Source organism: Papio anubis, chromosome 17 (genome assembly GCF_008728515.1).
Source record: "Papio anubis isolate 15944 chromosome 17, Panubis1.0, whole genome shotgun sequence".
Classification (NCBI taxonomy): domain Eukaryota; kingdom Metazoa; phylum Chordata; class Mammalia; order Primates; family Cercopithecidae; genus Papio; species Papio anubis.
Window position 1 is genome coordinate 54,414,785 of NC_044992.1, and position 15,541 is coordinate 54,430,325.

The 15,541-nt window shown below is 36.0% G+C and overlaps 1 protein-coding gene across 11 annotated transcripts in view; it reads left to right on the plus strand.

The window, feature by feature from the left end:
- Positions 1-15,541, plus strand: part of LOC103878903 (EF-hand calcium-binding domain-containing protein 3) — a 514,301-nt gene that overhangs the window by 344,665 nt on the left and 154,095 nt on the right. For all 11 annotated transcript variants that reach the window (XM_031657656.1, XM_031657654.1, XM_021929308.2 and 8 more), the window contains 7 exons: positions 1,051-1,155; positions 2,310-2,363; positions 4,072-4,176; positions 4,980-5,033; positions 11,645-11,749; positions 12,656-12,709; positions 13,248-13,352. In XM_031657656.1, coding sequence (XP_031513516.1) covers positions 1,051-1,155; positions 2,310-2,363; positions 4,072-4,176; positions 4,980-5,033; positions 11,645-11,749; positions 12,656-12,709; positions 13,248-13,352 — 582 coding nt within the window. The remainder of the gene's footprint in view (positions 1-1,050; positions 1,156-2,309; positions 2,364-4,071; positions 4,177-4,979; positions 5,034-11,644; positions 11,750-12,655; positions 12,710-13,247; positions 13,353-15,541) is intronic.

Genomic DNA, 15,541 nt, shown 5'->3' on the forward strand with positions numbered 1-15,541 from the left:
TAGCCAGAGTGGCTTTGCCTCTTGACTCCTGTTCCATCAGGAATGTCGGGGGCTGCTGCAGGTGAGTTTCCATAACACTGAAACCCTAATGTTTCACAGTAAATTATATTTTAGATGCTGTTTCCCCAATAGTCTATTGTGGTTTTTTTTGTTTTTTTTTTTGAGACGGAGTCTCGCTCTGTCGCCCAGGCTGGAGTGCAGTGGCCAAATCTCAGCTCACTGCAAGCTCCGCCTTCCGGGTTTACGCCATTCTCCTGCCTCAGCCTCCTGAGTAGCTGGGACTACAGGCGCCCGCCACCTCGCCCGAATAGTTTTTTTTTGTATTTTTTTAGTAGAGATGGGGTTTCACTGTGTTAGCCAGGATGGTCTCGATCTCCTGACCTCATGATCCGCCCGTCTCGGCCTCCCAAAGTGCTGGGATTACAGGCTTGAGCCACCGCGCCCGGCCCCCCAGTAGTCTATTGTTATATTAACTTTGTCATTTTACCCAGTTATTGTAAAATATTTCTGCCTAATAAAATCAATTTGATCTTGGATAAACTTTTAAAAATAAACCACATAACATAGTCTTGATAAAAACTCCAATATTCTGAGGAAATATTTTTTCACCTGTGTATTTTTTTGCTGAATGTATATAGCTAAATTTCAGGCAAGCACAATAATAAATAGGATAAAGTTTGCAAAGCTCAAGATACATGTAGTTTCATGAATGATCAGCTATATCATTCAGTATAATATATCTTGCCAGAATTCTGTTGGCAATTGGTAATCCAATTTGTTAACTAGATTTAATTTTGTATATTATCCTCAACATTAAGAGAGCCTTCATTATATTGATATTATAGGAACAGGTTTGCCTTGACTTCTGTTGTCACACTGTACTTGCACGTTCCATTTTGCCTTTGCTCTTTAACTCCAAATTGAGAGTGATGCTATATAAAATATAAGTATTTTAAAAATCACTCAAATAGGTTAGTATGAACTTAAAATTATTTTTTAAAGTTACTAATTTGTAAACTTTTCACCTGTTAACACTCCATCTTTTCAAAGGAGAAAAGGTTGATGCCAGAGATCTGAAAAATGTTCTTGGAGACATGGGGATAGAAGTCAATGATAAGGACTGCGTGGAACTGCTAAAATTACTGCCAGTTGATGGTGAGCTGTATGTTACTGTGAACTCTAGGCAGTTTAGTTTTATGGTTCTACTCTTGAAATGTATATGTGAAAGCGATGCGTGTTCGTATGTTACCTGCACACATCCTCCAGCTGTTTCCATATGAACAGTCTTTCTATTACTATGTGCTCACTCAGGTACAGAATTTAACCCCCAAAAGAATCCTTTTCCACAAAACCATTGCTGAGGTGGAAAGATGTTACTGATGATTTTGCAAGGAGGAAAAGGATTTATATCTGCTGTCTCTCAGTAAACATTGCCAAAGTCCTCATGAGAATTCCTGTTCTTTCCCAGAATCACTTTTCTAAGTATTGCCAATGGAGATTCCCTTTTCCTGACCCTTATCTCTCACAGAGCTAAACCCTAAAAATTCTTTCCTCTGTTCTCAATTTCTGAGAGGATACCAAATTTATCTCTCCTCTCTATTAGGAGTGTTGTTTCTTTCTTCCCTTAAACACAAAGACCCCACATCTTCCCAACATAAGCTTTTGCTTATTTATCCCTGCAAACAATTCTTATACCAACTGCTAGAAAATTAAATTTTTCCATATGTTTTACCAGTTTGGAAGTTATAAAAACCTTCAAGCATGAGCTTTGCCACCAAGGACTAAGCAAATCCCTACTGCTACCCATTAGGCCATTGACATGTCAAACTTTAGGTGTAGAAGGAAGTAAACAGAATGAAAATGTGATAGAAATAAGGGATGAGAGGAGTTTCAGCCCTGTAATACATAAAACAACAGTTACTTTCAGTGTCAAAGAGTAAGTAGATTTATTAATAATAACATCTAGACTTATTAAGTCCTAATGATGAGGTGTTGTACTATCCTCACCACACACAATGATGACACATTATCTCCATCTTACAGTGGTGGAAACAGAGGCGTAGAAAGAGTAAGTAACTTGCTTGAGGCCACAAAGCCAGTCTGCAGAGCAAGAATTTAATTGCAGGCTCTTGACCTCTATACCAGATTACCACTCCATATCATAATGAAAGCTTTGTTTGTTGCTTAACTTCATCATGATTTGAAGGTGAAAGAGGGTCAACTTTAAGGTCAGTTTCACAAAGAAAAGTCTGCCCCTTATAGTCTCTTAGTGAGCCACTCTCTGTCCTGAACTGTGCCTTTTTTTATAGGTGATAAGAAAGTTTTTCGGAATAGATTGCTAACGGGTTTGAAGTCTTTCAAAGGTGGGTAATAAATGTGATGAGAAAGCATATAAGATTGAGATTCTCAATCTTTGTCTTTATTCCTAGTTATGAGGGCATGATTCTTCTGCCACCTCTTCTATTTATCAATTATATATTGATCTTGTAGTCTTTTATGTGTGTATGCTGTGTAAGCTTGATCCCTGGATCAGATTCAAAGGAAACAGTCCTAAGTGTCTCCACTTTTGTCTTTCTGTTTAATTTTAGATAGGTCTAATTAAAGTTATGGCCTTCACAGTGCTGAAAATAACCATCATAATGTTCAGTTGTGAATTGATAGTGTTCTTTTATTTTATTCAATGTAAAAAGTGTCACATGTCCAATAAATAATCTTATTTATTTATTTATTTTGATACAAAGTTTCACTCTTGTTGCCCAAGCTGTAGTTCAATGGCACAGTCTCAGCTCAGCACAACCTCCACCTCCCAGGTTCAAGCGATTCTCCTGCCTCAGCCTCTGCGTAGCTAAGATTACAGGCACCCACCACCACGCCTGGCTAATATTTGTAATTTTAGTAGAGACAGGATATCACCATGTTGGCCACGCTGGTCTCAAACTCCCGACCTCAGGTGATTCACCCTCCTCTGCCTCCCAAAGTGCTGGGATTACAGATGTGAGCCACTGTGCCTGGCCATATCTAATTTTTTAAAATAACACTCATAGTCCTGCTATCTAATCATAACCACTCTTAATATGTTGAAGCCTATGTAGTTAAAAAATCCCACATAGTCAAAATTACTCTGAAATCCTATTGGAAGATCACATAAAAGTTATCAATATACTAGTCTTGATAAGTTCCAACATAGTCACTTTTTCATCCAACGATGGAATAGATTTCTATAGTTGAGCAATTAGATGAAGCAGTTGGTCAAGAGCCATGATATACAAAAATTTGTGTAATACTGGAATCACACTGAGTTAAGATGCTCACAGTATGACAGGCACAGGAGAAATTAGTCCATCTGATGGGGTAATAAATTGATATTGTCTATCTGAGGTTTACTCTACTAATGTGCTTCCTGTCTGTGGAATGGCAGGAAGAATCACAGGCATTATTTACATTGTTTCATGTTTATTTTTACTGGGCATAAGGACTTTAGTAAATATGTTAAACAATCATATAACTCCACCTTATTTTCAAAAAAGTATTTCTTTTCCTGTGGCAAACATCTTTCTTAATGGCTATAGCTAAATAATTTTCTGTGGGTTGAAAATACATTGGTTTACTTAACAATACCCTGTTGTTAGATATTTAAATTCTGGGTGTTTGAATTTGTTTTACTTTTGTAACAAAGACTATAATGAACACTTGTCCCCTCTTTTGGCACAAGCTTTACTGTATTCCCAAAAGTGGAATTATTGGGCTAAGATTTATGAACTTTTTAAATAATGGAGGTGGGGCCTCACTATGTTGCCCAGGCTGGTCTCGAACTCCTGGGATCAAGCAATCCCGCCACCTCAGCCTCCAAAAGTGCTGGGATTATATGCAGGAGCTACCACACCTGGCCATATTTTGAACATTTTAATGGATCATGATAGTTATTGCCAAACTATTTTCCAATTAGGTCATTGCAATTAACTCTCAGCAACAGTCAGGCCTATTGAATGTTAATTTAACTAACAGCATGAAAAGTATTTTTCACACTGTCTTTGTTAGGTTTTTTAAAATCACATTTCTCTCTTTCCTAAGGAGGAAAGGTTGATATCGGTAACCTGAAGACGATTCTTGGGAACATGGGGATCAAGCTCAAAAATAAGGAACTTCAAAGTGTGATACAAAATCAACCTGTTGATGGTGAGCATTGTAAATAACTATTTTGCCTTTTAGGGGAGAGCTTAGAATCTTGGGATCATGTATATTAATTTCTAAAACTAGATTGATTTGAGGCACTTAAGATATTTCTAAGAATCATGGAGAAGAACTTGGTGTGAAAATAAGAAGAAATCCTGTCTTTTGTCATTTTTATTCATCTGGATTATCATCCTGCTCAACTATAAGCAATGTTGAGAGGATATTCACAACTGTTATTAGGCCAGAGAATGGTAGGGAGAAACAGATATGAGAGCAAGGGGGAAAATGAATAAATAAACAACAAAGAGAGCCAGAAACAATTGATAGAAAAATATCTACAATAGAAAGTAGCAGAACATCATTAATATTTCATCAAGTATCTAACAACCACATGTCACCACCATTTTGAGATATATACAGAAGTTGAAAACATTAGAGGAAAGCATATTGACAATAGATAAAGCATATTGACAATTGATAGAAGCTCAGTGTCTGTGTTAGATGTCAGGTTCACATACACACAAAAATCTTTTATGAATGGTATCTTTTACCATGCTTATTAGAAAGTATCTGAAAACCCAAGAATCAAGGACATAGTACGTTTGCCGTATCAAACCCTGTGTTTAAGGAACATGGGCTGACTACCTTGGTCATTCTTACTAATAAAGAATTAAGCACTCAAACCAGGAAATATAAATTTAAGATGAATACAATTTATTAAAATACATAGTCTTTCATTGGGCTGTAGCTTATAATTTTTCTAAGTTCTGTGTCATTGTCCAAATTTTTTGTGCTTTGTATTACAGCTAATGGAAATGTTCCTCTGAAAAAGGTGATGGATGATGTGAAAGCAATTATAGGCAAGTTAAAACGTATTGTAAATATTTAAATTCTAGTTCTTTAATTATTTTTCTCATCTTTTCAGTTAACACATATATTTATAAGCATCATGCTAATATCCCTGAATCTAATAATCAACAAAATAACTAGAATATTTCCAATATCATTGCATCAACCCATGGTTACTCCCCTCCCCATTTCCCTGCACTTTGGGAGGCTGAGTCAGAAGGATCACTTGAGTCCAGGAGTTTGAGGTTGCAGTAAGTTATGACTGTGCTACTGCACTCTGGTTCTGGGCAACAATGCGAAACCCTGTCTCAGAAAAAAACCTTATTAGCTTCATTTCTAAGTATCTTAATGTTCTGCTAATAAAAATGCTGTTTTTTAAAATTATGTTTTCTTTTTTTGGTTAAAGTATGGAAATGCAACTGAGTTTTCTATACTGATCTTAAACCTAACTCTTTGCAAAACTCTCATTAATTCCAACAATCTGCCCATAGGTGCTAATGGATTCTTTTAGATACATAAATTATTATGTATCATATGTAGATACATACATTTTATGTGTTATATGTAGACACATAAATTTTTATATCACATGGATACATAAATTATATAAATTATATAGCTAATGTTATATAGATTCTTTATGCAAATGATTACTATAAATGGGGACTGTTTCTGTTTCTTCTTTTTCAACTGTTCTAACATCTGTTTTTCCTTGCCTTACTGTAATAGCCAGGACTTCCAATATATACTACTAAATACAGTGTTCATAGGCATTCTTGTCACATTTCTGATTTTAAAGGAAATGTATTAACATTTCATCTTTGAGAATGTTTGTTGAAGTTTCTGGATGACACCCTTTATTAGGTTAAGAAATTCTCCTATTCTCTTTTGGCTGGAAGATGAAGGCAAGGTGTTTGCCTGTTTTTTTCTTTTTTTTTTTTCAGTACTGTAACCCCCAGTATTTGGAGCAATGTGTACTTGATGAATAATATTTGTTGAAATAATCTGTTTATTGAGATGATTGTGTGGTTTTTCCTTTAATTTTTGATGTGGAAAGTGGCATGCATACATTTTTTTTCACTTAAACCAGTCTTATATTACTAAGATATATTGAATTTAGGCATCAGTTTTGGATTAGGCTTACTAATGTTTTGTTTCAGATTTTTAAATCTATTTTCATGACTAAAGTTCTATAATTTTCTTTCATGTACTATCACGTTCTATAATTTTCATGTACTTTGGTATCAAGGTTATATTGGCCATATATAATCCATCTTGGGGAAATATTTCCTCTTTATTAGTTTCTGAAAGAGTTTGTATAAGATTAGAATTGGCCAGGTATGGTGGCTCACACCTGCAACTCTAGTGCTTTGGGAGGCCAATGCAGGAGGATTGCTCAAGGAGTCCATGACCAGCATGGACAACATAGTGAGACCCCATCTCTCCAAAAATATACATATTTTAAAAATTAGCAGGAGGTGGTGGTCCACACCTATAGTCCCTGCTACTCAGGAGGTTGAAGCAGGAGGATCATTTAAGCTCAGGAGTTTGAGTGAGCCACGATGAGCACCACTGCACTCCAGTCTGGGCAACAGTGTGAGACCCTGTCTCAAAAAAAAAAAAAAATAGATTGGAATAATCTGTTTCTTGAAGGTTTGGGCCAGGTACCAGTGACTCATGCCTGTAATCCCAGCACTTTGGGAGACCAAGGAGGAAGGATCACTTGAGCCCAGGAGTTCAAGACTAGCCTAGGCAACATAGCAAGACCTCGACTCTGCTACAAATTTAAAAGTTATCCAGGCATAGGCCAGACCTATAATCCCAGCTACTTGGGAGGCCAAGGCGGAAGGATCACTTGAGCCCAGCAGTTCAAGGTTGTAGTGAGCCAAGATCAACCACTGCACTCCAGCTTGAGTGATAGAGCAAAACCCTATCTCAAAAAAGAAAAAGTTTGATAGAACTTACCTGAAAAACCATCTGAGTCTTATGCTTTTAGGTAGAAAGATTTTAACTATTAATTTATTTTTCTTAAATGATAATAGGATCCTCTGGGAGATTTTTTGTTTGTTTTTCTTGAGCTACTTTTGGTGAGTTATATCTTCTATATCTTTGTTATTTTGGTATAAGTTTTCAAATTTATTCATAAATTATAGTATTTTCTCAATTTCTGCTAGATATGATTTAAGTCCCCTTTTTCCATTTATAAAAATATTTATTTCTATCTTCTCTCTTCTATTTCCTTACTTAACCTGGACAAATATTTATCTGTTTTATTACTCCTTACTAAAAACCTACTTTTGACTTTCTTAATCCTATCACTATTGTATCTTCATTTTCATATTTATTACTTTCTGTCTTTGTATTCATTTTCTACAACTTTTGGATTTATTCTATTGCCCTTTTCCTAATTTCTTAAGTCAGTTTTTTCTCTTATTTGACAAATAATAATTATATAGTTATAGGGTACAATGTGACATTTTAATATATGCATACATTGTAGAATTATTTTATCAAGCTAATTAACATTGTCATTACCTCACCTACTTATCATTTTTTATGGTGAGACTATTCAAAATCTACCCTTAGTAATTTTTTTAACTTGTAAGTTCAGGGGTACATGTGCAGGATGTACAGGTTTGTTACATAGGTAAATGTGTGTCATGGGGGTTTGTTGTACCAATTTTTCACCACTCACATATTAAACCTAGTATCCATTAGTTATTTTTCCTGATCCTCTCCCTCCATTGTTAGGCCCCAGTATGTGTTGTTCCATGTGTTCTCATCATTTAGCTCCCACTTATAAGTGAGAATATGCCATATTCGGTTTCTGTTCCTGCATTACTTTGCTAAGAATAATGGCCTCCAGCTCCATCCATGTCCCTGCAAAGGACATGATCTCATTCTTTTTTATGGCTGCATAGTATTCCATGGTGTCTATGTACCACATTTTCTTTTTTTAGTCTATCATTGATGGGCATTGGGGTTGATTTTATGTCTTTGCTATTGTGAATAGTGCTGCAGTGAACCTACATGTGCATGTATCTTTATAGTAGAATGATTTATGTTCCTTTGGGTATATGCCCAGTAATGGGGTTGCTGGGTCAAATGGTATTTCTGGTTCTAGATCCTTTAGGAACTGCCACACTGTCTTCCACAATGGTTGAACTAATTTACATTCCCACCAATAGTGTATAAGCATTCTTTTTTCTCCACAACTTCACCAGCATGTGTTATTTTTTGACTTTTTAATAATAGCCATTCTGACTGGTGTGAGATGATATCTCATTGTGGTTTTGATTTGCATGTCTCTAATGATCAGACGTTGAGCTGTTTTTCATATGCTTGTTGGCCACATGTATGTCTTCTTTTGAGACATATCTGTTCATGTCCTTTGCCCATTTTTTAATGGGGTTATTGGGTTTTTTTCTTGTAAATGTGTTTAAATTCTTGATAGATGCTGGATATTAGACCTTTGTCAGATGCACAGTTTGCAAAAATTTTCTCCCATTTTGTAGGTTGCCTGCTTACTCTGTTGATAGTTTCTTTTACCCCTAGCAATTTTGAAATATACATTTTTGTTAACTATGCTCACTGTACAGTACAATAGTTCACTAAAATGTATTCCTCTTGTCTAAATGAAACTTGGACCTTTTGACCAACATACCCCTGACTCCAGCCTCTGGTAACTGCTTCTATGAGTTCAACTTTTTTAGATTCCACATATAAGTGAGACCATGTAGCACTTGTTTTTCTGTGCCTGGCGTACTTCACTTAACATTATGTCCTCCAGGTTCATCCATGTTATTGCAAATGGCAGGATTTCCTTCTTTTTAAAGGTGATCCAGTATTCCATTGTGCATATATACCACATTGTCTTTATCCTTTCATCCATTGATGCACACTTTAGTTAATTCCATGTCTTGGTTATTATGCATAATGCTGCAATAAATATAGGAGTGTGGATATCTCTTCAACATTTTTATTTCATTTCCTTTGTATATGTACTCAGAAGTGGGTTTGCTGGATCATATGGTAATTCAGTTTTTACCTTTTCGAGGAACCTCTATGCTGTTTTCTTTTTTAAATCTATGTTCCCACCAACAGTGCGCAAGTATTCCCCATTCTTCACATTCTCAACATCTTTTGTCTTTTTGATAATAGCCATTCTAAGAGGTTTAAGGAGATATCTCACTGGGGTTTTAATTTGCATTTTCCTGATTATTAGAGATGTTGAGTATTTTTTCATATATCTGCTGGCCATTCATATGTCTTCTTTTGAATATCTTTTCAGGTCCTTTTATCATTTTTTAATTGGGTTATTTGTTTTCTTGCTATTGAGTTGTGTTCCATATATATTTTAGATATTAGCTCCTTATCAGGTGTATGGTTTGATGCCTCATTGTGCTTTTCACTTGATTTCTCAAAAATAAAACATTTAGAGGTAAGGTATGTATAATTGCCAAGATTCAGTAAATGAATGATAGGTTACTTACAGGAGATAAAATTAAGCCCACACTTAGTAGAGGGAGGAAGGAAATAACAAAGGTAAGAGCAGAAATAAATGAAATAGAGACTAGAGAAACAAACCAAACTAAAAGTTGTTCTTTTGAAAAGGTAAACAAAATTGACAAACCTTTAGCTAGACTAAGAAAAAAAGAGAGGTGGCTCGAATAAACAAAATCGGGAATAAAAGAGGAGACAGTTCAACTGATACCCAGAAATACAAAGGATAATAGGATGATGCTACTGTGAACAATTATATGCTAACGATTTGGACAACCTAGAATAAATGGATAAATTTCTAGAAACATACACCTTACTAAGACTGAATCATGAAGAAATACTAAGACTGAATCATGAAATCATGAAGAAATCTGAGAGACCAATAAAGAGTAAGGATATGTAATTTAAAAAATCTCCCATGAAAGAAAGCGTTTGCTGTGCAGAAGCTTTTTAATTTGATGTAATCCCATTTGTCTGTTTTTGCTTTTGTTGCCTATACTTTTGGGATCATATCTAAAACATCATTGCTCAGACCAAAGTCATGGAGCTTTCCCCTGTGTTTTCTTCTAGTAGTTATACAGTTTCAGGTCTTGTGTTTAAGTCTTTAGTCCATTTTGAGTTGATTTTTATATGTAGGTGAGATAAGGATCTAATTTATTTCTTCTGCACGGAGATATCCAGTTTCCCCAGCACCATTTATTGAAGAGACTGTATGGTACCTTGGTTGAAAATCAATTGACTGTAAATACATGGGTTTATTTCTGGACTTTCTATCCTGTTTCACTGTCCAGTGTGTCTTTTTATGCCAGTACCATGCTATATTCATTGCTATAGCTTTGTAATGTATTTTGAAATCAGGAAGTGTGATGCTTCCAGCCTTGTTCTCTTGTGTTCAAGATTGCTTTGGCTATGTGGGGTTTTTTGTGGTTCCATGTAGAATTTAGGATTGTTTTTTCTATTTCTCTGAAAAATGACTTTGGAACTTTGATAAGGATTGCATTGACTATATAGATCACTTTGAATAGGATGAACATTTTAACAATATTGATTCTTCCAATTCATGAACATAGGATATCTTTGCATGTATTTGTGTCTTCTTCAGTTTCTCTCATCAGTGTTTTATAGCTTCCAGTGTACAGACCTTTCAAATCCTTGGTTAAATTTATTCCCATTTTTAAAATGTTTGATGTTATTGTTATTGTAAATGGGATTATTTTCTTCATTTCTTTTTTAGATAGTCCAAAGCTGGAGTATAGAAACACTACTAATTTTTTCTTTTTTGAGAGAGGGTCTCACTCTGTCACCCAGGATGGAAAATAGTGGTGCATTCATAGCTCACTGCATCCTACCTCCCAGGCTCAAGTGAGCCTCCCACCTCAGTCTCCCAAGTAGCTGGGACTGCAGGTGCACACCACCATGCCCAACTAGTTTTTTTGTTTGTTTGTTTTTAATTTTGTGTAGAGATCGGGTCTCCCTGTGTTGCCCAGGCTGACCTCAAACTCCTGGGCTCAGGGGATCCTCCTGCCTCAGCGTTCCAAAGTGCTAGGATTACAGGTATGAGCCACCACACCCAACCACCTAATAATTTTTATATGTTGATTTTGTATCCTGCAACTTTACTGAATTTATTTATGAGTTTTTTTGTTTGTTTTGTTTTGTTTGTTTTTTGAGATGGAGTTTCACTCTTGTTGCCCAGGCTGGAGTGCAATGGCATGATCTCAGCCCACCGCAACCTCTGCCTTCCAGATTCAAGCGATTCTCCTGCCTCAGCCTCCTGAGTAGCTGGGATTACAGGCATGCGCTACCACGCCCAGCTAATTTTGTATTTTTGGTAGAGACGGCGTTTCTCCATGTTGGTCAAGCTGGTCTCAAACTCCTGATCTCAGGTGATCCACCCACCTCAGCCTCCCAAAGTGCTGGGATTACAGGCATGAGCCAACGCACCTGGTCCATTTATGAGTTTTAAGTTACTCCACTCAGTAGGTCTTGGTATGCCTTTGTTTTTTATCAGCTTTTAGGGATGGTAATGTATAAACAAAGACAATTTTCTTTCATATTGTTGAATACTTAGATAATTCTTAATATTGTCAACTATACTTGTCGTTTCTATTTTTTGAAGGAGAAAAACTTAACGTGGAAAATCTAAAAAATATTCTCGAAGGCCTTGGAATAGAATTCACACCTAAAGAATACTTGGAACTGGTACAAAATCTGCAAATTGATGGTGAGCACTTCAAATACTACTAGACCTTTTGAAGAAGTTTAGCCCTACATACTTAAGACAACCTAACAAAAAAAAAAGAAAAAAGATACCTATTAGATATTCTAGTTTAAAAAATAAAAATGGCGGCCAGGCGCGGTGGCTCACGCCAGTAATCCCAGCACTTTGGGAGGCCGAGGCGGGCAGATCACGAGGTCAGGAGATCGGGACCAACCTGGCTAACACGGTGAAACACTGTCTCTACTAAAAATACAAAAAACTAGCCGGGCATGGTAGCACACGCCTGTAGTCCTAGCTACTCGGAAGGCTGAGGCAGGAGAATGGAGTGAACCTGGGAGGCGGAGCTTGCAGTGAGCGGAAATGCGCCACTGCTCTCCAGTCTGGGCGACAGAGCGAGACTCTGTCTCAAAAAAATAATAATAAAATAAATAAATAAAAATGACAGTGTAAGAAATTTTAGCATGACCTTGTTCTTCCTTTGAGAAGTTCTTTCTTTGAGAGTCAGCAACTCTGTTTTCTTGAAATCTTGCCATTGGATATAAAAATTTTTGTTATTATTTTTGGTTCCACCCTGACCACTAAAAGTTGAGCTGAGAAATGTAAGAAAAAATGTGAAAATGGAAGGAATAGGAAAGTAGAAGAAGGAAAAGTCATAGAAGAAAAGTAAAAGACATGTTCATATTCCTTTAAAGCTGTTTGCCACTATTAAATGATTAAATAATTACTTTAAGTCACAGCACTCTGAGAGTTTTCTCCATTCTGTGGTTTCAAACTCATGGGACAGCAAAAATCAAAATTATTCCTAAAGCAAATCATTTAGAAATATTTTTATGAAATGATATATTTTTACAAGTTTTCTAAGTCTCTGTATCACTTTATCTGTGCTGTGAATTTTGCCTTTTCCTGCAGATGATGGAACTATATCTGAAAATAGATTGCTAGATGGTGTGAAATCATTCAAAGGTAAGAAGCATGAAGAGAATCCTCCTGCCTCAAATTTGTATTACTGCCTGGTTATTCTCTTACAGGTCTTACCATCTCTCATAATAATTAATTCTATATTTATTCTGCTGTTTTTAAATATAGCTGCATTTTCCAAATAGTCTTTCATTTTGCGGTCAAGCTTGGCTTTTGCCCAGTTTAGTTGAAAAGCGGATTTAAATCTGGTTCTACATAGAAAATGTGAAGCTAAGTATTGCAGTTGTTCAGGGCATTTCAGGAACTAAAAGAACTAAACTGAGCTTTTAGGCCCTTCCTACCAGAAAGATGTTTTCACTTTGTCTCCACAATAGTAATTCATCGGAGAATCAATCTGTAATTTGCAGGGTTTTCAAGATCAGGCAAGAGGTTACAATTCTAATCCCATCTTGCCTACCTTTATGCGCTTGAACATTTGGGTCATTGATATTTTTGCTGATAGCCATAGTGCATGGGGATTAATTGAAATTTTCTTGTTCAGAAGGTCATTAAATTTCCCTCATATTCTTGATTCTTTCCTTAGGTGGAAGAGTTGAGGTTAGTAACCTGGAAAACGTTTTGGAAAATGTGAAAATCATGCTTCCAGATAAGGAACTTAAAGATTTGTCACAAAACCTACCAGTTGATGGTGAGCAGTATAGACAGTATTAGACCTTTTGAGGAAATTTTATTTATAGGCTTATGCATGAGAATTCCTGAGGCTAGATCTGTTTGGGTGCTAATATGACTTTTTATAACTCAGGGAAGAACTCAGTCCTAACGTAAGAACACATTTTAATTTAGTGTATTTTCACTAATTTCAGGGTACATGGTATATGTCTTAGAGTGAGTTAAAATAAGTCTGTCGTTGAAAGAAGCTAGACAGCTTATTAACCACTGAGAAGGATCATTAATTTCAGATTAATTACATAATTTTAGTAACTTTTTTATTTTTTATTTTTGTGAGTACATAGTGTAATAACATAGGAAGGTCTTTTCATCCAGCTATACATTTCTCTATAACTTTGTGATGTACCAACTTCCCAATCCCTTCTTCCTGTGTTTTGGCACTGGCTCACATTATTCCTTCCTTGGTCTCATCTCCTGTACTTTAGAAATCATAACCAGCAATATTTTACCTTCTTTTTTAACCTTCCAGTTCTCTTGTTCCCAAGAAATGTACCTCATCTTCATCAAAAATACTAGTTCCTGGATTTCTCCATCTCCTTTCAATATACAAACTGTTTCCTAACTTCTTTCATTGTCAAACTACTCTCTCTGTCATTCCTGCTGTATAAAACCCCCAAATTTTGATCAACCCAGTCGTTCAGATCTCCACTTCTATTGCTGACCTTGATAAAGAAAATAATATAAATTTGCAGGTTACTGCATCCCCAAATTCATTTTCTCCTAGATAATAGAAGGACCTAAGAACATTTTAACTCTATGTTTCCTCTTCCCCATATTAGTCTTCTTTATGTCATTCATGCTATCTTGTTTTAATTCAGCAAACCTGTATCAGTAGTAACGTCTTATAAAGTCACAACTTATTCAGATTTACCCAAATGTTTACCTATTTTTTGCTCTTCATTTTTTCTTTTACTTCAGGCCTTCCCTTTGGGATCACTTTTCTTCTGCCTAAAATAATTTCCTTTATTTAGGATTTGCTAGTGACAAATACTTCTTTTTTCTTTCTGGTCTGAAAATATATTTGTTTTGCTCTTGTTTTGACAGATATTTTCTCCGGACCTAGCAGTCTAGGTAGACAGTTATTTTCTTTTAGCACATTTTAGATATCATTCCACTGTCTTCTGCTTTCTAATGTTTATTTTTCCTGAGAGAGTAATCTTTTTGTTGTTGTTGCTGCTGCTGCTGCTGCTGCTGCTGCTGCTGCTTTAAGACATTTGTCTTAAGTTTTGAAGTTTCACTATGGAAGACGGAAATGTATTTGTTTTTATTTATCCTCCTTGGGATTCACTGGGCTTTTTGAGTCTGACAATTGGAATCTTTCATCAGATCTGAAAAATTATTAGCCATCATCTCTTCCATTATTGTCTTTATTCCGTGGGTTTGTTTCTTCTGTAACTCTGATTAAATGTAAGGTAAACCTTATTGCTGTGTCCTCCATGGCCCTTAAGATCTCTTCACTATTTTCCACATTGTTTTCTTTCTGTGCTCCATAGGAGTTTTATGTAATACATTGTTCTATATATAGCGCCCCCAAAGTGCAAATCTGCTAACTAAATACATAGAAAATGTGTTTTGGAAACTACCCCAAAAGAAGAATGGGATTGCATAATAATAAATAACATAACCTTTTGACCAGGTGCAGTGGCTCATGCCTGTAATCCTACCACTTTGGGAGGTTGAGGCAGGCGGATCACCTGAGGCCAGGAGATTGAGACCAGCCTGGCCAACATGGCAAAACCTCATTTCTGCTAAAAATATAAAAATTAGCCAGGTGTTGTGGTGCATGCCTGTAATCCCAGTTACTTGGGTGGTTAAGGCACAAGAATTGCTTGAGCCAGGGAGGCGAAGGTTGCAGTGAGCCAAGATTACACCACTGCTCTCCAGCCTGGGTAACAGAGTGAGACTCTGTCTGGAAAAAAATTTAAAAAAAAATAACCCTTTATGGCAAGAAAATACCAAAATACCAATAATGTGCATAGTTTCTAGTTTTCTTCTTACCCCAAAATATATTGCATCTGCAACTTTGAAAAAATACAATGATTTGAGAGCTACTTGTACCATTGTAATATGTTCCAATCCACCATTTAACGTAAAGTATTTAATACTGCTATGTATAAAGTCTTATGCTAGTTGCTGGGTTAGGATGTC